Genomic DNA, 22,489 nt, shown 5'->3' with positions numbered 1-22,489 from the left:
ACTAGGCTTGCTAATTGATATGGGGATCATGACTGTGTTTTAACTGTGTTACTGTTAATGTTCACAGCCTTAATTCACTTATGAAATGTAAAAACTAATGTATAAAGAAATGTTGCGCCTATGGGCAGATGTAATATTCATTCAGGAGACTCACTTGAAACAGCAGCATGAAAAATTGGTTAGCCATAAACGGTTCCCCACTATTTTATTTGCCTCCAACATCACTAATCAGAAAACAAAAGGGGTTCTTATAGCTTTGTCAACTGCTCTCCCATGGCAAATACATAATACTGTATCTGATAAAGTGTCACGCTCCTCACCTCTTCAGGGACGGAGCGCTCCCGCGGGGCCGAACGCTGGCCATTTAGGCGGGACTGGCGCTCTGAGCGTTGTCAAGATCATTTAACGCGGAGTGCCGGCCATCTTGGTAGGGCCGGTGCTCCGGGAATCACCCCAACCTGCTCCGGTTGGACACGGGGTTTGCGCTCAAGAAGCCAGCTTGTTGCGTGCCTGTCGTCCGGAAACGCTGGATTCTTCACCACGCCTCCTGCTTCACAAGATTGGAGCCCCGCAGCCAGACTCCTCCTCTTCCGGCTGGCCAGCCAACAGGAGGCTCTCCCTGCCAGCTGATTCCTTTTCTCCTGATGGTGGGGGCTATTTCAGGAGTAGCTTCACTCCCATTCACTGCTTCGGCTTCTACTTCAATAGGTTTGCTTTGTGCTCTTGTGTGTTTTCTACTACCCTTGTTGCTGTCTATCTGTTGCTGACTACTGCCTGAACCCGGATACTCTCTGCTTGCGGCCTGCCTCTCACTGCTGCCTGAACCCGGATCCTCTCTGCCTGCTGCCTGCCTCTGACTACTGCCTGAACCCGGATCCTCTCTGCTTGCGGCCTGCCTCTGACTACTGCCTGAACCCAGATCCTCTCTGCCTGCTGCCTGCCTCTGACTACTGCCTGAACCCGGATCCTCTCTGCTTGCGGCCTGCCTCTGACTACTGCCTGAACCCGGATACTCTCTGCTTGCTGCCTGCCTCTGACTACTGCCTGAATCTGGACACTTTCTCTGCTTGTTGCCTGCCTCTGACTACTGCCTGAACCCGGAGACTCTCTGCTTGCTGCCTGACTCTGACTACTGCTTGAACCTGGATTAACCTCTGCCTGCTGCCTATCTCTGCCTACGGCCTGAACTCAGATTACTCCCTGGCTGTTGCTTGCGGCCCTGACCCCTGCCTGCATCCGGAAGTCCTGTCAGCTGTCTGCACCTGGGGGCTCAACCCTCGGGGAACGGCGGTCACCACAGGTGAAGCTTCGGGGTTGCTTGGCTGCCCAGCAGAGCGCAGGTTCGAGTCTTTGTCCCTGTGCTCCGCCCGGCACAAGGACTCATGAGCGCGATATAGAGGGCAGATATCTGTTAGTTATAGCATCTGAATACTTTGCTGTCAATATATTTATTTTTCCCACCTATTTGCAGGCTGAATGTGGCTTACATAGTACCGGAGCTGCGTTTGCAGACTCTATTGTAAACAAATACAAAGTGATCTTGTGGTAAGATAAAGTTCATGTGGCGCAGCCACATTTGGGAATCGTACAACGGAAGAGTTGAGTCATGTCCTTTACGTACTTTAGTTTTGGTGCGTTGCAGAGATCGTCATTTATGTTGGATTGGTAAGTTTTTAGTGATTTCCTGAAGTTTAGGTGGTCATACGTGGTTTTCAAGGCTTTTGGTAATGCGTTCCACAGTTGTGTGCTTATGTAGGAGAAACTGAATGCGTAAGTAGATTTATATTTGAGTCCTTTGCAGCTTGGGTAGTGCAGATTTAGGTACATTCGTGCTGATTCGGATGTGTTTCTAGTTGGTAGGTCGATCAGGTCTGTCATGTTTCCCGGGGCTTCACCGTAGATAATTTTGTGAACCAGAGTGCAGATTTTGAAGGCAATGCGGAGGGGTTTTGCGCTTTCAAGTCGCATTTTTCCGAAGATAAGCCTAGCTGCCGTGTTTTGAGCGGTCTGAAGTTTCTTTAATGTTTGTTCTTTGCATCCCGCATAAATTCCATTGCAGTAGTCTACCTGGCTTAGTACCATTGATTATATCAGGTTGCAAAATGTTTCCCTCGGGAAGAGTTGTTTTACATGTTTGAGTTCCAACATTGAGTGGAACATTTTCTTTGTTGTGGATGTCACTTGGCTCTCTAGTGTTAGGTTACAGTCCATTGTAACACCGAGGATTTTCAGGCTGTCTGAGATAGGGAGGGTGTAATCTGGGGTGTTGATGATTGTGGGGTTGTCCACGCTGTGTTGTGATGAGAGGATGAGACAGTGTGTTTTTTCTTTGTTGGGTTTTAGTTGAAATGCATTTGCCCATGAGTCATAGTAACATACTAACATAGTAGATGACGGCAGAAAAAGACCTGCACGGTCCATCCAGTCTGCCCACGATAAACTCATATGTGTATACCTTACCTTGATTTGTACCTGTCTTTTTCAGGGCACAGACCGTATAAGTCTGTCCAGCAGTATTTCCCGCCTCCCAACCACCAGTCCCGCCTCCCATCACCGGCTCTGGTACAGACCCCGTTATAAGTCTGCCCTCCCCTATCCTAGCCTCTCAACCACCAGCCCCTCTTCCCCCCGCCACCCAATTTCAGCTAAGCTTCTGTGGATCCATTCCTTCTGCACAGGATTCCTTTATGCCTATCCCACGCATGTTTGAATTCCGTTACCGTTTTCATCTCCACCACCTCCCGCGGGAGGGCATTCCAAGTGCTCACCACCCTCTCTGTGAAGAAATACTTCCTGACATCTTTCCTGAGTCTGCCCCCCTTCAATCTCATTTCATGTCCTCTCGTTCTACCGCCTTCCCATCTCCAGAAAAGATTCGTTTGCGGATTAATACCTTTCAAATATTTGAACGTCTGTATCATATCACCCCTGTTCCTCCTTTCCTCCAGAGTATACATGTTCAGGTCCACAAGTCTCTCTTCATATGTCTTGGAACGCAACTCCCATACCATCCTCGTAGCTTTTCTTTGCACCGCGTCCATGATGTTCAAGCTGTTCTTGATTTCGTTGGTGATTTCTGTCAGTTTAGATTTGTAAGGAATGTATATTGTAACATCGTCTGCATAGATGAAGGGGTTAAGGCCTTGGTTGGATAAGGACTTGGCTAGTGGGGTCATCATTAGATTGAAGAGGATCGGTGATAGTGGTGATCCTTGTGGTACTCCACAGACTGCTTTCCACGGTGATGATATGTTTGAGTTTGATTTTACTTGATATGTTCTTGTGGTTATGAAACCCTTGATCCAGCTAAGTGTGTTTCCACCAATTCCGAACTTATCTAGTAATCTTATTAATATGTTATGGTTTACCATGTCGAATGTACTAGACATGTCGAATTGGAGGAGGAGGATGTTTTTGCCTATTGCTATTTCCTGCTTGAATTTGCTTAGGAGAGTGAGTAGCACTGTTTCTGTGCAGTGGAGGGGGCGAAAACCTGACTGTGATTTGTGTAATATTGAGAATTTGTTTATATAATCTGTAAGTTGTTTGGCTACCATGCTTTCCATCAGTTTGACTGACAATGGAATGGATGCTACTGGACGGTAGTTAGTGATTTCATTGGATTTTTTTCTTGGTGTCTTTTGGTATTGGGGTGAGTAGGATATTGCCATTTTCCTTAGGGAAGAGACCTTGCTTTAGCATGTAATTTAGGTGGGATATGAGGTCTGCTATGAAGCAGTCTGGGGCGGATTTCATAAGGTAGTTGGGGCAGGTATCCAGTTTACAGTGGGTGTTGGAGAACCTGCTGATCGCCTGTGTAACTGTATCGACGGCAAGGAGGGCAAAGTTTAACCAGGTTCGGTCAGCCGGGTATTCTCCAGTGGTTGGGTCTAATTCATTAAGGAAGTTTTCGATGTCAGTGTTGTTCTGAGGTAGTGTGTTGCGTAGGTTTACAATTTTTTCATTGAAATACTTAGCAAGTTTATCTGCAGATGGGATGTCTGTATTCGATGTAGTGACCTGGTTGGTGTCTAGGAGTTTGTTCACGAGTTGGTATAATTTCTTCATATCTTTGTAATCTGTTCCTATTTCCGTTTTATAGTAAGATTTTTTGGACTGTCTTATAGCGTACTTGTACTTTCTTTGTGATTGTTTCCATGTGTTGAGTGTGTGTTCATCTTTTGTTTTTTTTTCCATACTCGTTCAAGTTTCCTGGATTGTGATTTTAGCTTTTTCAGTTCATCGTTGAACCATGGTATCGAGTTAAGCTTAGGTGACGTTCTTGTTCGTAAGGGTGCTATTTCATCTAGTATGCATTTGCATCTTTTATCCATTCCATGAGGTAGTATATGGAGTCTGTTTGTGCTGTCCATTCATTGTTGTATATTTGTTGCCAGAATGTTTTCGTGTCTACTTGACCTCTTGTTCTGTAGGATGTGTGTTCCGCCAGTGTAGGGATAAGTTTAGTTTGTAGTGGTCAGACCAGGGTGTTTCTGACCATTTAATATCTGTTATTATTATGTTCTGGTCTGTTGAGAGTTTGTGTGAGATGAGATCAAGTGTGTGCCCTTTGACATGGGTTGCTTGCATTTGTGGCCATTTGAGATCCCATAGGTGGAGGAATTCCTTACATTCTCATGTGTTTATTGAGGGTCAAGGGTCTTTTTTAGCAGACTTGGAGAGGATATTACAGCGCCATGCTAAAGGGCAGATAGTGGTAGGGGATGAGTTTAATCTTAAATAGACCAGTCACTAGATAATTCAGCAGGGCAGGCGCATTATGCTAGGTGGGAGAGAACTTTATTTAAAAGCTTTATAGCATGCTGGGGGCTGGTTGACATCTGGCATGGGAATCATGGCCAAGAGAGGGACTACACCTACTTCTTCCCTATATATAATACCTTCTCTAGGATTGATCTCTGGCTGGGTGACGGGGCTATAGCAAGTACTCTGCACACAGTAACGATTGAGTCTCGCACCTGGTCTGCCCACTCCCCAGTGGTTTTGACTCTGGGGGTAATAAATATACCTAAGGGCCCTAGATATTGGCAGTTGAATGAGTTGCTATTACAAGATCCACAGAACATATCAACTTTAGAGAAATATATTATGGAATATTTAGAATTTAATGACCTTGGAGATATAGTGCCACTCACTTTGTGGGAAGGCCTAAAAGTAATCCTTCGTGGACACATTATAGCGCTACAGGCCCATCTTAATAAAACCCGGGCTGCTCAGGAACAGACCCTTAGAGGCAAAATAGCACAGTTGGAGAAATTGCACGAGGCAGATCTCTCTGATTTTAAGAGAGCCGATGCCCTACATCAGCTTAGGTTGCAACTTAATAAGGTTCAAATGGATGAGCTTTCTGCCCAGTTGCAGCGGGTGCAGCAGGAATATTTTGAATTTGGTGATAAAGCCAGTTGGCTATTAGCTTGTAAATTAAAGAAGCGAGCCCAGTGTAATCATATTTTTAATATAAAAAAATGCCTCTGGGGTACAATGTACTCTACCGGAGCAACTTCAGGAGGCATTCTATGATTATTATGCAGAGCTCTATATACCTGAAGTAACGCCTCCTCTTGTGGCTATTGATGCATACCTCAGTGGGGTCAGCCTTCCTCAGCTGTCATAGGGAGAATCAGCGTTGCTATCTGCACCTATAATGCTAGAAGATATTGAGTGGACAATCTCGGACCTTCCCCATAATAAGGCCCCTGGCCCGGATGGATTCTCCACCAGGTTTTATAAGTTGTTTGCTAAGCGACTGGCCCCTATTTTGATGAGAGTATTTATTTCATTTGATATAGTGCAGGAAATGCCCTATTTTTGGAGACTAGCATCTGTCATACTGTTGTTGAAACCGAGGAAAGATCCCCAACAATGTAGCTCGTATAGACCAATCTCCCTCTTAAATACAGACTGTAAAAGTTTTATGAAGATACTAGCTCACAGACTTCAAGTAGTCCTGCCTTGGTTGATACACGAGGACCAGGCGGGATTTATTGCAGGATGCCAGACTCATGATAATATTAGATGTCTGCTGCACCTGCTCCAACAGGCGAGAGATGACCAGGTACCAGCGCTGTTACTCTCGGGGTCGGTGGCGCGGGGGGGGGGTGTTGGGGTCGGGGGGAGGGGGGAGTCTGGGGCTCGGTGGGGGGGGCGTCAGGGGGCCTTGAACTGGAAGGAAGGGATGGAGGGAGGGGGGTTGATACGCCGAGGGGGGGCCTTTGGTGATGCACGATGTCGGGGGGGGGGGGGGCTCCTGCTGTCTGGTGTCTCCTTTCCAGTGACGTCAGCCTGGCTACGGAGCTTAGCTCAGTAACTCCGAAGGAGCCACGGGCACAGGCAGGCCCATTAGAACGTTGGAGGTGAGAATTATTATATAGGATATTGCCTCTCCATTTGAGGGCAAAACACTCCTGTATGAAATTTCTTACATATCTAAAAACTTACGATACAATAAGTACTTCTACCCCACAAGGTCCCATATGAGTTCTGTGAGGTTTACAAGTTAAAGAAGCTGAGCATTCCCAGGAAAACTACAATTATGTCTGATCAATGTGTATTGATAGTGCATTTTAAAAATGATTTATTAAAGGGATAAGTTTTAAGAGCCCTTGTAAAGGAATTGTAATGAGTAATTTTCCTAATACTTAATGGTAAAGAATTCCACCAGTTGGTGGATTGGAATGAAAACAAACCATTGAATACTATTTTGTTGACTACTCCTTTTGGGCTTTTCTGTTGTTTTTACTGATTCTTAGGGTGTCAGCAGTTTGTTGACAGGTTGTGATTTGCCTGTTCTCCTCCACCCACCTCTTGCATTTCCTTCTTTTTCCTCTCTCTTAAACTAGCTTCCCTTTGAATTTTATAAGACATGGCATACTTTTCCATGATTTTTGTCAGTAAACTGCTTTGAAATTTGTCCATGAAAGGTGGTATAACAAGTTCAATAATAATGAATTCTTTGCTTTGGTCATTACTATCAAGGATGTTGAGGAGAAACCTACACTGGATCCATTCTATGAAGGTGATGATTCAGAAGAATGGAAATAAATCGTGATTCTGGGAGAGGTGCTAGAACAAATTGACAGATTAGTAGGAGATCAGCAGGTCTTGATGGTTATTTATCAGAGTTCTAAAATAACTCAACTATGAAATGCAAACCTGATACCTAAACACCCAAGAGCCCCATCTTGAAGGGCAACACTAAAATTGGGCTGCGGATGGCTCTCTAAGTGGAAGGAGCTTTCGACTTTCGACTCCTAACCATGACTCTCTTACTCAACACCCTCACTTATCACCCCTACCACTGCAATTTCCCCACCCCTAGCTGTCTGTTCGTCTGTTCAATTTAGATTGTAAGCTCTGTTGAGCAGGGACTGTCTTTTCAAGTTAATTTGTACAGCGCTGCGTAAGTCTAGTAGCGCTATAGAAATGTTTAATAGTAGTAGTAGTACTCTCGATTGATGCTGAAAAAGCATTCGATTGGGTGAACTGGTCATTCCTGTTTGCTGTGTTGAAGCATGTGGGGAATGGGGGGGCATTACTTGGCTTGGCTTCAATTGCTGTATAAAAACCTTTTAGCAACTTTTAAAATAAATGACACATATACTAAGCCCTTGGAGCTCCACAGGGGAACCTGACAGGGGTGTGCAGTTTATCCACTACATTTTGCTCTGTCTATTGAACCACTTGCTAGCTTGATTAGGGGGAACCCTATGATTAGAGGGCTGGTTAGGGGACGTAGGGAACATAAAATAATGCTGTTTGCAGATGATGTGCTCTTGACCTTGTCATCCCGGAGTCTTCACTGCAACAAGCTATGGAAACTATCACACAATATGGCCAATTATCGGGGTTTAAGATCAATATCACCAAGTCGGAAATACTTAATCTTACAGTTCCTCCACAGGAAACTTCTCAGCTGAAAGCTGCCTTTCCATTTGTCTGGGCATCCAAATCTATTAAATATTTGGGGATTTCTGTAACTCCCAGTGTTGAGGACTTATTTTCAGCTAATTACCCTAAGAAGATTTCAGAGCTTTTTGCGGAGCTAGACAGATGGGAAGGTCTGACTTTTTCATGGACGGGGCGTGTTTATGCAATCAAAATGATGTTGCTTCCTAAATTATTGTACTTATTCTTAGCTCTCCCGATCCCAATACCTCGCAGTTTCTTTGCACAACTCAATCGAAATTTGTTTGCTTATATTTGGCGGAGTGCGCCAAGCCATGATGTTTCAGACAGCTGCTAGAGGGGATATGGGAGTCCCTAATTTTTATCTGTATTATCAAGCGGCACAGCTGAAAATATTAGCAGACTGGACCCTGGCCACCACCAAGAAATGGCTCCATTGGGAAAGAGCCTGATTGGGTACCCGCTCTTTGGGGGCTGTCCTGTGGCTGCTAGGGAGTGATCAGTTGGCCATAATTCAGAGAGTGCCGATGGGGTTGGGTCATTTGTTCTCTACTTGGTACAATATTCGTAAAAAATTCTTCCCGGATCGGAAATATTACTTGCAGACAGCTATCCGCTGGGCTCCGGGATTACCCTGAGACTCCACAGAACCGATATATAAATGATGGGCATCAGCTGGACTGTATAATCTGGGACAGGTTTGGGCTAATGGGAGGGTAATTAACTTTGAAGAGCTCCAAGAGGAATGTGGATAGGTTGAGAGTGATCTCTTTCATTATAGTTGTCTGCGAGATTTTATCCATAGACGGGCAAGGGAGGAACTGGGCCTAACAAACAGCATTAGAGCAGGCCCTGCGGAGTGGAGGGGGTAAAGGAAATGTGTCTCATCTATATTTAGCTCTATTGCTGTATACTAACCCCCAGTTATATTATACTGATAGATGGGAGGCAGCATTACAGAGCACCCACCCACAGGAAACTTGGATGAGGGGGTACAGAGTTTTGCTCAAACCATCATTAGCTCAGCCTTTGGTAGAAAATGGCTTTAAAATGTTGTATTGGTGGTATTATACCCCTGATTGGTTACAGCAAATGTATCCCAAAGCATCTGCAGACTGCTGGCATAAATGTGGTGCTCAGGGCACATTTTTGCATATGTGGTGGTGGTGCCCGGTGGCCCAGGTATACTGGAAACAGGTGATCCAGCTGGTCCGACAAATATTGCAGAAACATTATCCTTGCAAAACAGAATATTGCCTGCTACATTTTAAACCTTCCGATATTAGTATCTCCCATCATAAGCTAGCAATTCAGTTTTTTACTGCTGCAAAGTTGACTTTGGCACGTGCTTGGAAACAACAGATTTTACCTTCTATGCAGCCTATATTGCAGAAGGTGGACTTCTTATACCAAATGTCGAAACTTACTGCAAAGAGACGAGGCTGCCTGGTGATGTTTAAAAAACTTTGGCAGCCCTATGAACAGTCGAAAGTACAGCTTACAGCGCCACCATGATGCCTGGGGGAAGGGGGGGGGGGAGAATTAGTTGACTGAGAGGCTCATTTTCGAAAGAGAAGGACGTCCATCTTTTGACATAAATTGGAACATAGACGTCTATCTCCCAAGGAGGTCCAAATCAGTATAATCGAAATCCGATTTTGGACGTCTCCAACTGCAGTCCGTCGCAAGGATGTCCAAATTTCAAGGGGACATGGTGAAGGCGGGAGTTGGGAGTGCCTAAGACTTGGACGTCTTTGAGCCATAATCGAAAAAGCAAGGACGTCCTAAAGTAAAACTTGGATATTTTCACCCGGACGTGTTTTTTTTACGAATAAGGCACAAAAAGGTGCCTGAAATGACCAGATGACCACCGGAGGGAATCAGGGATGGCCACTGGTCAATAACCCCCTCCCACCCTCAGAAAACATCTTTAACAATATTTTGTGCCAACCTCTATGCCAGCCTCAGATGCCATACTCAGGTCCATGAGAGCGAATGCAGGTCCCTGGAGCTGTTTTAGTGGGTACTGCAGTGCACTTCAGACAGGCGGACCCAGGCCCATACCCCCCCTCCCCCTACCTGTTACATTTGTGGAGGAAACATCGAGCCCTCCAAAACCCACCAGAAACTCACTGTACCCACATACAGGTGCCCCCCTTCACCCGTAAGGGCTATGGTAGTGGTGTACAGTTGTGGGTAGTGGGTTTTGGGGGGCTCAGCACACAAGGTAAGGGAGCTATGTACCTGGGAGCATTTTATGAAGTCCAATGCAGTTCCCCATAGGGAGCCCGTTTGGTGTCCTGGCATGTCAGGGGGACCAGTGCACTACAAATGCTGGCTCCTCCCACGTCCAAATGGCTTGCATTTGGACATTTTTGAAATGGACGTCTTTGGTTTCGAAAATCATCGAAAGTCAAAGACGTCCATGTCAAGGGATGTCCAAATTCAAGGACGTCCTTGGTATTTTCGAAACGAAAGATGGACGTCCTTTTTTCAAAAATACGATTTTCCCAACCCCGGATTTGGACATTTTACAAAGACATCCAAATCCAAACACAGACGTTTCTTTCAAAAATGCCCCCCTAAGTGTAATAGTCTCTGTATGTGACAAGAGCTATTAGTTGTGATGTGCATGGAATTACAGAATTTTCAATAAAAAGCTTTCAAATGCAAAAAAAAAAAAAAAAAAGAAAGAAATTTGTGACTACCTCTCTCCAAGTACCATGCAAAGAAAAAAAAAAAGTTGTCTTGGAACAACTTGGAACAGCTAACCTAACATCTCGAATCCTCTCCTCTTCTTCATCCCTTCCAGTCCAGTTTTCATCAAGACCATTCCACAGAAACGGTCATGACTGCCCTTCTTAACGATCTGCATGCTTATGATCTCAGTTCAGCTTTCGATCTTGTCAGTCACTTTCTCCTTCTAGATAGTCTAGCCTCTCTCTGCGTATCAGGTTCAGTTCTCAGTTGGTTTTCTTTTCTGAAAGATCGATCTTTCACAGTTATGCTTCCTTATTCATGGTCTTTGTCTTTTTACGCTGATGACATTCTGGTGGTTTCTCCACAAAATCCTTCCAATCTGGATCTTTCATCTCTTCAAATGTGTTTAAATAAGATAGATGCTTGACTTACAACCAACTGTCTCAACTTGAGTCCTTCAAAATCCATTGTACTCTGAATAACTGGTCGCTCTTTCGCTCCCTCTACTGCTCCTCTTCAAAACCTGCCTCTTCAGTTAGTTCATTCCCTTAAGTATGCTCTTGACCCTCAACTATTCTTTATGATTAAATCTGTTTATTAAAGTTTCAAAACAATAGCTAAAACAGTAATAAAAATATACAGAATAACAAGCCAAATTAACTCAAATCAGGGTATAACATTACTCCAACTAAACATCAGGCAAAGAAGGGCCTTGTTTCTTATAACCCCTCTGAAAGGCAAAGAACACCCTTCAACAAGTATAGCTACCCCACCCCACCTTCCATCCTAAAAAAAAAAACCCCAAACAAACAAAAAATAAACTTCACACACACCAAGGCAGAGGACGCAGACTTCCACCTTGTACCCAAGAATTAAGAGTATTTAGGATCAACCTCCGGGTCTTGATGAAGTGAATTTATATCAGCATCCCAAACAGACAAAAAAATGTTTCTTGCGACTAAAAGACAGAGCAACTTTTTCTTTCTCCAGTAACATAATCTGCAGCATACTACGCCACCCCCACAAAAGAGTGAGTCAGGGACTGTCCAGACTTTTAGAACAGACGTTTTACTGAATAGAACCACATTGTGCACAAGCAGACGGCCACCCCAACTCTGCAATAAAACACTTCATTCTTATCTAACAAAAACCTGCGGCTGAGAATGGTATAGCAGACCCTAAAAGATTTTCCAAATATTGAACCACCTGCGTCCAAACAAATGGACACTTTGACATTTCCAAAAAGAATGGAAAAATGAATTCGGTTTTTGAGTGCATTTCAGACAAAGAGGAGTTTCAGCACCATCCATGTTAAATAATTGTGTTTGAGTAATATAGGCCTGATGCAGCACCCTAAATTGACATTTCCTTAATACCGCAGCTATTGTAAAAACTTGGGATCCGAGCAATCAGTGTACCAAAACCTAAGGAAGCAGATGATCTATATAGATCTGCTGCTCAAAATCCAATAATGCTGAAGTGTTTATCAAGGGGGAGAAATTCATAATTGCTTTATGAAGAACTGACCCTGACAAGCGATCTCTATCTTTCTAAGTCAAAAGAGAATTAAGCTTAGAATTATGATGGCCAGATAATGCAGTCTTGTCCAGGGCAGAAGCATAATGATGCAATTGATGGTAAGCAAAGATGTCCACTAGTTGGACAAATTACCACCCCCCAAAGCCTATAACGATAACAGTGAACCATTTGGATGCAGTGCATGCTCCAAACACGAGATCCCCAAGTTTTCCCACCTCCTAAAAGTCCCATTCTCTATCTCAGGTAAAACTCTGCATTCTCCCGAATTGGCAGAAGAGCTGAAGTATGGGAAGATGGTCTCCTCTATCTAGTAAGATCTTGCCATAGTTTCCTCAAGGCAGGGCCGTGCCAACACAGTAAGCGAGGTAAGCATGGCAGGCGGGCGCCATCCTCTGGGGGGCGCCCCGCCGCACCATGCTTACCTCGCCCTCTTCTCCCCAGATCCTTTTCCTTTTTCTTTTGTTTAAATTTACCTCTGTCCGGCGGCGTAGCGTCAGTGAGAAGGAGGCGGCGCTCCCCCGCCCCGACGTGTCTACTAGTCTTCCCTTCGCTGTGTTCCGCCTTCTTCTGACGTCAGAAATGACGTCAGAAGAAGGCGGGACACTTAGCGAAGGGAAGAAGACTAGTAGACACGTTGGGGCAGGGGAGCGCCGCCAGACAGAGGTAAATTTAAACAAAAAAAAAAGGAAAAGGATCTGGGGAGAAGAGGGCGGGCAGTGTAGAGATCGTTTTCGGGGGGGGAGCGGCGCGGTGCCAATGGGGGGGCGGCGGCAGCGCGGTGCCAATAGGGGGGGCGGCGGCGGCGCGATGCCAACGGGGGGGCGCCGGAGGCGCCAACTGCAGGGGGGCGCTGGAGACCTTAGGCACGGCCCTGCCTCAAGGGTTGTAACAAAATGCTGCTTCCAAAGTCAGAGGGAAGAACCCTCAAAGGTGCCTGTAACAAAAATTTGAAGTGCTAAGAAGCAAACAGCTGTGCCTCAACCCACACCTCAATTGTCCTTTAGTTCACATATTTCTTTATCGGTATGGGCTTGCTTTCATTCTCTCTGTCTTATTCGATCCCTCTGTAGTAGCTTGAATGATAACGTCTGTGCAACCTTACTCTGTTCTCTGGTATCTTCACGTTTGGATTATTGTAACATGGTCTATTTGGTTCTCCCTAAATTTCTTATTAAATGTCTTCAGACGGTTCAGAATGCTGCTATTTGTTTGCTTTCTCATGCTCATAGGTTGGATCATGTTTCCCCTCTCCTCATTCACCATCCTACCTCCTTTTGTATTGAATTTAAGGTCCTTTCCCTGGTCAACAATGTTTTTCACACTGAAAACCCTTCCTACCTATCTTCACTTACCACTCTCTACACACCTTCTTGAGCCTTGCAATCTGCTCTTGCATTCCAATTAACTCTGCCCCCAGCTTACTGCTCCTGCTTAGAATCGACCCATCATTCGGCTTTCTTTGCAGTGGCTCCTTCTCTCTGGAATGCCCTCCTGGTCGAACTTCATTGTGAACAGTACTCCTCTCACTTTCGGGCCCTCCTAAAAACTCATCTCTTCTCTCAGGCATTTCCTTCCTTTACTCATGCCTGATCTGGCTTGGCTGCCTGCCCTGTAGCTATTACACTATACATTCTCCTCTTTAGTTTATTTTTCCCTGTGCTTTCCCTGTATTTTGAGTTTTTGTAGTTCCTTTCCTGCTGTTTATTGTACACCACTCTGATTGTTGCATGAAGGGCGGTATATCAAGTATTATTAAACTAAACTAAACTAATGGTCGAAGGGGTGGGGTACAGGGCCCAGGATGAAACAGCTGCAGTGGGGCTCTGCTCCCTTGCTCACAGGATCTTCTAGTCCATGTCATTGTGGTGCTCAGGGTAGTCCTCCACCATAGAAAACAACAGTCCTTAACGTAAAAAGCAATTGGGGAAAGACAGTGAGGTTGAATATGGATTTTCTTAGAAGAGAGTTTCTGTTGTTGGCAGAGTGCTGTTGATGCCTTCTGCTTCAAAGGCTCTCTCTCCCTCTCTCTAGACATTCACCTTCCCCTTCTCCCTCTGTCCATTTCTGCCTCGTCTACCTCTTCCTCTGGGCATTCTCTCCCTCCTTTCCCACCTCTCCTCCTTCTAGACATTCTCTCCTTTTTCCTATCAATTCTGTATCCCAACTCAAACTGGGCTTTAGATGGGGCTTATGGTGGAGCCAGAATGTGACAATGCATGACAGTACCAATCTATCACAGGCCACCCCAAGAAGAGTTCTTTTGCAAGGCTGTTGAGAAACATGATACAGAAAGCTCCATGGTTTTAATTTCTTTTATATTTTAGTCTTTGAAGAAACTGAACCATGCTAACATAGTGAAGCTTAAAGAGGTTATAAGAGAGAATGATCATCTTTACTTTGTGTTTGAATACATGAAGGAGAATCTGTACCAGCTAATGAAGGACAGGTATGTGAATTACTTTTAATTTGACTCTCTGGTAAATTATCTGACTGTGTTTGTTCTATTTCTACAGTAAAATGCCATATTGCAATCTTTTCTCAAACATATCTGTTCCAAAAATTCCCTTAGCTGACCCTCTGTGAAGGAACAAGCTCTTGCTGCTCTGCAGGGGATTCCAGCACTTAAAGCAGATGTGAGAAAGGGGCAGATGCTAAGGGATGGGAGTGAGAGAAAGCGGGGGAGGGGTCTGATACTGGTATTGGGAAAAGGGGACTGGCGGCTATGCTGGCAGATGGTAGGGGAGGTACAAAAAGAAATAACATGTGAATACACTAATTAAACCCGTATTTTTCTGACTCTGGGGAAGCACCTAATGGCCTCAAAAATAAATGCCTAAAATTCCAAACAGTAAATCCCTAGAATCAGACACCTAACAAATTGCTCAAAATTGCATGGTTTGAAACAAGGTATCTTTCAAAGATATCACCAAAACAGGGAAGATAGGGCATCCCACTAGTGAGGTTGCAATAGAGACCATAGTAGACTAGGTGTCTTTAAATACAGAGCAGATAGATTTTAAAGATTGCAAATTTCCACTGTCAACTGCTGAGCAAGTTGTAAATAAGAATAACAAACATTATTTGAAATGTCTCTATTCAAATGCAAGAAGCCTAAGAAATAAGATGGGCGAGTTAGCATATATTGCACTAAATGAAAAGATAGATTTACTAGGCATCTCTGAGGCCTGGTGGAAGGAAGATAACCAATGGGACACTCAAACCAGGGCACAAATTATATTCCAGTGATAGGGTGGATCAAATTGGGGTAGCATTATAGGTTAGAGGGCCTTGAATAAAGCAAAAATTCTGTAGGACACTAAACATATCTTGTAATTCTTTTGGATAGACATTCCAGTTGTAAAGGGGAAAAGGATAGTGTTAGAAGTGTACTACCATCCACCTGGACAGGATGAACAGGCAGATGCAGAAATGTTATCAGAAATTAGGGAGGCTAATAAACTGGGTAACACAATGGGTGATTTCAATTATCCCAATATTGACTGGGTAAATGTAACATCAGGGCATGCTAGGGAGGTAAAATTCCTTGATGAAATCAAGGACCACTTTATGGAGCGCAGGAACTAACAGAAGGGGGAAAAGTCCTTAGTAGAAGTTGCAGAAGTTAATGGTGCTAGTGATCATAACATGATCAGAATTGATATAATCTCTGGAGTAAGTGCACACAGGAAATCCAATATGTGAGCATTTAACTTTCAAAAAGGAGACTATGATAAAATGAGAAGGGTAAAAAAAAAACAACTTAAGAGGAACAACTGCAAAGGTTAAAAATTAAGTCAGGCGTGGATGCTATTCAAAAATACCATCCTGGAAGCCCAGACCAGATATATTTCATGTATTAAAAAAGGAGGAAGAAAGGCCAAATGACAGCCAGCATGGTTAAAAAGTGAGGTGAAGGAAGCTGTTAGAGCTAAAAGAAATGAAAGAAATTGATATGAGGAGGTGGACTGCTTTGGACCTTGGGGTCTAGTGGAACATGACAAACTTGTCTTTTTGTTATCTCCTGTACATAAGTACATAAGTAATGCCACACTGGGAAAAGACCAAGGGTCCATCGAGCCCAGCATCCTGTCCATGACAGCTGCCAATCCAGGCCAAGGGCACCTGGCAAGCTTCCCAAACGTACAAACATTCTATACATGTTATTCCTGGAATTGTGGATTTTTCCCCAAGTCCATTTAGTAGCGGTTTATGGACTTGTCCTTTAGGAAACCGTCTAACCCCTTTTTAAACTCTGCCAAGCTAACTGCCTTCACAACGTTCTCCGGCAACGAATTCCAAAGTTTAATTACGCGTTGGGTGAAGAAAAAGTTTCTCCGATTTGTTTTAAATTTACTACACTGTAGTTTCATTGCATGCCCCCTAGTCCTAGTATTTTTGGAAAGCGTGAACAGACGCTTCACATCCACCTGTTCCACTCCACTCATTATTTTATATACCTCTATCATGTCTCCCCTCAGCCATCTCTTCTCCAAGCTGAAAAGCCCTAGCCTCCTTAATCTTTCTTCATAGGGAAGTCGTCCCATCCCCGCTATCATTTTTGTCACCCTTCGCTGCACCTTTTCCAATTCCACTATATCTTTCTTGAGATGCGGCGACCACAATTGAACACAATACTCAAGGTGCGGTCGCACCATGGAGCGATATAACGGCATTATAACATCCTCACAGCTGTTTTCCATACCTTTCCTAATAATACCCAACATTCTATTTGCTTTCCGAGCCGCAGCAGCACACTGAGCACAAGGTTTCAGTGTATTATCGACGACACCCAGATCCCTTTCTTGGTCCGTAACTCCTAACGTGGAACCTTGCATGATGTAGCTATAATTCAGGTTCTTTTTTCCCACATGCATCACCTTGCACTTGCTCACATTAAACGTCATCTGCCATCTAGCCGCCCAGTCTCCCAGTCTCGTAAGGTCCTTCTGTAATTTTTCACAATCCTGTCGCGAGTTAACGACTTTGAATAACTTTGTGTCATCAGCAAATTTAATTACCTCGCTAGTTACTCCCATCTCTAAATCATTAATAAATATATTAAAAAGTAGCGGTCCTAGCACAGACCCCTGAGGAACCCCACTAACTACCCTTCTCCATTGTGAATACTGCCCATTTAACCCCACTCTCTGTTTCTTATCCTTCAACCAGTTTTTAATCCACAATAGGACTTTTCCTCCTATCCCATGACCCTCCAATTTCCTCTGTAGCCTTTCATGAGGTACCTTGTCAAACGCCTTTTGAAAATCCAGATATACAATATCAACCGGTTCCCCTTTGTCCACGTTTGTTTGCTCCTTCATAGAATTGAAGTAAATTGGTCAGGCAAGATTTCCCCACACAAAAGCCGTGCTGACTCGGTCTCAGTAATCCATGTGCTCGGATGTGCTCTGTAATTTTGTTTTTAATAATAGCCTCTACCATTTTCCCCGGCACCGACGTCAGACTCACCGGTCTATAATTTCCCGGATCTCCCCTGGAACCTTTTTTAAAAATGGGCGTTACATTGGCCACCCTCCAATCTTCCGGTACCACGCTCGATTTTAAGGATAAATTGCATATCACTAGCAGTAGCTCCGCAAGCTCATTTTTCAGTTCTATCAGTACTCTAGGATGAATACCATCCGGTCCAGGAGATTTGCTACTCTTCAGTTTGCTGAACTGCCCCATTACGTCCTCCAGGTTTACCATGAAGTCAGTAAGTTTCTCCAACTCGTCCGCTTGAAATATCATTTCCGACACCGGTATCCCACCCAAATCTTCCTTTTATCATATTGTATTTCTATTCACTATGTTGGACATTTGGAATGTAAACCACTTTGATGGATTGGCCTTAGGCGGTCAGTCAAATAAATGTAACCTTGAAAAGGGATCCGACTGAAAATAGTAAGAAACAGCATAAGGAATGGCAAGTCAAATGCAAAGCGCTGATACGGAAAGCAAAGAGAGACTTTGAAAAGAAGATTGCATTGGAGGTAAGAACACAATAAGCCAGTAAAAGAATCAATTGGACCGCTAGATAACTGATGGGTAATAGGGGCACTCTAGGAAGACAAGGCCATAGTGGAGAGATTAATTCTTTGCTTCTGTCTTTATCGAGGAAGATGTGGGGGAGATACCAGTGCCAGAAGTGATATTCAATGCTGATGAGTCAGAGAAGCTGAATCAAACCTCTGTAAACCTGGAAAATGTAATGGGGCAGTTTGACAAACTGAAGAGTAGCAAATCGCCAGGACTATATGGTATACATCACAGAGTACTGATAGAATTGAAAAATGAACTTGCAGAGCTATTGTTAGTAATATATATAATAATCTTTAAAATCAAGCATAGTATAAGAAGATTGGAGGGTGGCCAATGTAACGCCAGTTTTTAAAAAGGGTTCCAGAAGTGATCAGGGAAATTATAGACTGGTGAGCGTGACGTCGGTGCCGGGCAAAATGGTAGAGACTATTATAAAGAACAAAATTACAGAGCATATACATATGGATTAGTGAAACAAAGCCATGGATTTGGTCAAGGGAAATCTTGCCTCATCAATCTACTACATTTCTTTGAAGGGATGAACAAACATGTGGATCCAGGTGAACCAGTCGATACTGTGTATCTGAATTTTTAAAAGGCATTTGACAAAGAACCTCATGAACGACTCCTGACGAAATTAGAAAGTCATGAGGTAATGTCCTATTGTGGATTAAGAACTGGTTAAAGGATATAAAACAGAGTAGGGTTAAATGGTCCATATTCTCAATGGAGAAGGGTAGATAGTGGGGTTCCCCAGGGATCTGTGCTGGGATTGCTGCTTTTTAACATTTATAAATGATCTAGAGATGGGAATAACTAGTGAGGTAATTAAATTTGCTGACGACACAAAGTTATTCAAAGTTGTTAAATCACAAGAGGATTGTAATAATTGAAAGAGAGCCTTATGAAACTGGGAGACTGGGCAACCAAATGACAGATGATGTTTAATGTGAGCAAGTGCAAAGTGATGCATGTGGGAAACAGGAACCCAAACTGTAGCAACGTGTTCCAAGGTTCCACTTTAGGTGTCACCGCACAGGAAAAGGATCTTGATAGATTGAAACCCTCTGTTCAGTGTGCAGTGGCAGCTAAGAAAGCAATGTTAGGAATTAGTAGGAAAGGAATGGAAAACAAAAATGAGAATATTATAATGCCTGTGAATTGCTCCATGTTGCGACAGCACCGTAAATATTGTGTGTAGTTCTGGTCACTGCATCTCAAAAAAGATATAGTGGTATTAGAAAAGGTACAGAGAAGGGTGATGAAAATGATAAAAGGGATGGGATGACTTCCCTATGAAGAAAGGCTGAAGCAGCTTTGAGAAGAGATGGCTGAGGGGAGATATGATGCAGTCTATAAAATACTGAGTGGAGTTGAATGGGTAGATGTGAATCACTTGCTTATTCTTTCTAAAAATATTAGGACTAGGGTGCATCAAATGAAGCTACTAAATAGTAAATTCAAAACAAATTGGAGAAAATGTTTCTTCACTCAGCTTGTTATTAAACTGTAGAATTCGTTTCCAGAGAATATGGTAAAAAAGCAGTTAGCTTAGGGGTTAAAAAAGATTTGGATTATTTCCTAAAGGAAAAGTCCGTAAGCCATTATTAAGATGGAGTTTGGAAAATCCACTGCTTATTTCTAGGATAAGCAACATAAAATCTGTTTTACTCTTTTGGGATCTTGCCAGGTACTTGTGACTTGGATTAGTCACTCTGGAAACAGGATACTGGGCTTGATGGACTTGGTCTGTCTAAGTATGGCAATGCTAAAAAAAAAAAAAATTCTGTAACTCAGGTGACTCAGTTTCAGCACAGATCTAGGAGTACCTCCATTCCAGGTGCGCATTCTCTTTTTTTATCGTGTATATATTGTGGGAACTTGTGGAATTTCCTTGGGAATATAGGAAATTAGTTTTGTAAAGCTTTTCTAAATAATTAAGGCTGTTTTTCATGTGTAAAAGGGATTTAATTAAGTTGCATGACCCAAATGAGCACAAAGCCCCAGGCATAATTTGAGTGGAGCGGTAGTGGTGTTGCAATATGTGAGTATGTTTCATAAAATATACGTGTACACATCTAGAGTGCATACATAATTTGCACCTTTTTTGCAGCAGTTGTAAAATTGTTCATTGGTATTTGCACACTATTAGGGCAGGTACTGGGCACCTATGCTGCTTTTATAAAAGTGTTAAACTAGAAACCTTTTTTGATTTTTCACCTAAGCATTCTGTTATAGAATCAAACCCACCATGGAAGGCAATCCATGCAAAACAGCAGGCACAAGATATGTGCCAGAAAGCGCATGTAGTGATTTCAAAGAACCTGTGGGCATGTCATTTTGTTCTGGATGTTCCAATTCAATGTAGAAAGTCTCATTTTACAATCACTATTTGTATTAGCCCTTCAGTAAAGAATATGATGGCACATAATCTGGTCTGGAATAAAAATCGTATTGGCATACTTTGTAACTATTCTCTTTTATCTTACAGAAATAAATTGTTCCCTGAGTCCACAGTTAGAAATATCATGTATCAGATACTCCAAGGCCTTGCATTTATTCACAAGCATGGTAAGTTTTCTCATCAGTTTGTGGTAGCATGTTTAGTGAAAGAGAAAAGAGGCAAAAAGTGGATAGCTTGGTAGTGAATAATGCACAGTTCATGAAGGACTTCAAGATGCATATGTTTCTCCAGGCATATGGTTCAATGGATTAATGATGTCACTTATTTTCAACCAAGAACTGATTGAGACATATATTTCTGCCTCCTAACCACTACAGTGTGTCTGTATGTTATTATGTTGTATCAGGTAGGATCACCACTTATCTGAATTGTAGCTGAGATATAAGGGAACGCTCTACAGAGAGCCCCTGTTTCGCTTCTGCTTCTTAAGGAGCTGAACCCTCGACTACTGGTATCTCCTACAACAAGAAAAATACAATGTTCTGAGAGTGGATCTGGAAAGATGTTTAAAGGTTTGCCTATTGCAGACGCTAATCCTTGAACCTACCTTATCTGGAACCCGTCTGATTTTATATGCAGGACTCTGCGTGAGATCAAAAATGGCGCCTGTATTTAAACAGATGCTGTCAGTGTGTGCCTATCAGGAACATAGCCTGATTTACGTCAGTTAATTATTTAAAGGGCCCTTCTAGTGCCAAAACTGCTCTCGAAAAGCTTAAAAGTATTACAAAAATGCTTTCCAGTCTATACGATTATAGTGGTTAGTAGGCAGAAATAGTCTCCCCACCGGAGGGTTTTGACTAATTTTATTTATTTATTTATTGTTACATTTGTACCCCGCGCTTTCCCACTCATGGCAGGCTCAATGCGGCTTACATTGGGCAATGGAGGGTTAAGTGACTTGCCCAGAGTCACAAGGAGCTGCCTGTGCTTGAAGTGGGAATTGAACTCAGTTCCTCAGTTCCCCAGGACCAAAGTCCACCACCCTAACCACTGGGCCACTCCTCCACCATGGAAGGCAATCCAAATGACGAGCTCATAGTGTATTCAAGAATTACAGTTGAGTAATCTATACGGGATACACAGCAACCTGCCTTTTCTCTATATACGTTGTGCAATGAGAAGGCAGAGCTTCTGAAGTCTTTTCCTTCATTAAAGATAGAAGCTTATCGTTGAGAGTAATTCTTGTACTTTCAGATAGTAAGGGGATGTGTTTTGGGAGGTCCTGAAATCTGGATGTCCAGCAGCGATTACCAAGGGGGAAGAAAAATCCATGTCTTAAAAGAAGGACATCCTTATTTAGACTTGGTTCTTGAAACATCCAGGTTACAGAAAGGTGCTTTGATTGAGCAGCTGTCCACTGGAAGGATTAAGGCATTACACCACTTAATCCCCCAGTGGTTGCTGTCCCCTTCCCTCTTCCCTGAAAGATAAACTGGAAGGTGATACCAGACTATATAACAGCTTCTGGTATTTTGGACATTCTTAACAAAGTAGAAAGTAGGTCTGAGGAGTAACCTAGTGGTTAGTGCAGTGGACTATAAATCAATAATAATAATAATAATAACAATAACATATATTTATACCCTGCATTATCATGAAATCTAAGAGGGGAACAAGTGTACATGCATAATGAAATTCAAAACAATATAGACAATACATTATAAATATAATATCACAGTAAACAGTAATATATGTCTTAATCAGTTCTTGGTTGAAAATAAGTGACATCATTAATCCATTGAACCATATGCCTAGAGAAACATGTGCATCTTCGAGTCCATTGTGAATTGTGCAGTATTCACAACCAAACTACCC

General features: G+C 43.1%; 1 protein-coding gene across 4 annotated transcripts in view; it reads left to right on the top strand.

Annotated features, from left to right (window-relative positions):
- ICK (intestinal cell kinase) overlaps nt 1-22,489 on the top strand; it is a 233,865-nt gene that overhangs the window by 60,344 nt on the left and 151,032 nt on the right. For all 4 annotated transcript variants that reach the window (XM_030198957.1, XM_030198958.1, XM_030198959.1 and 1 more), the window contains 2 exons: nt 14,490-14,611; nt 20,699-20,778. In XM_030198957.1, the coding sequence (XP_030054817.1) occupies nt 14,490-14,611; nt 20,699-20,778 (202 nt within the window). The remainder of the gene's footprint in view (nt 1-14,489; nt 14,612-20,698; nt 20,779-22,489) is intronic.

This window comes from Microcaecilia unicolor, chromosome 3, assembly GCF_901765095.1.
Source record: "Microcaecilia unicolor chromosome 3, aMicUni1.1, whole genome shotgun sequence".
In the NCBI taxonomy this organism is placed as follows: Eukaryota; Metazoa; Chordata; class Amphibia; order Gymnophiona; family Siphonopidae; genus Microcaecilia; species Microcaecilia unicolor.
The sequence above is the reverse complement of the archived record's forward strand: the minus strand, read 5'-3'. Positions and strand labels throughout refer to the sequence as shown.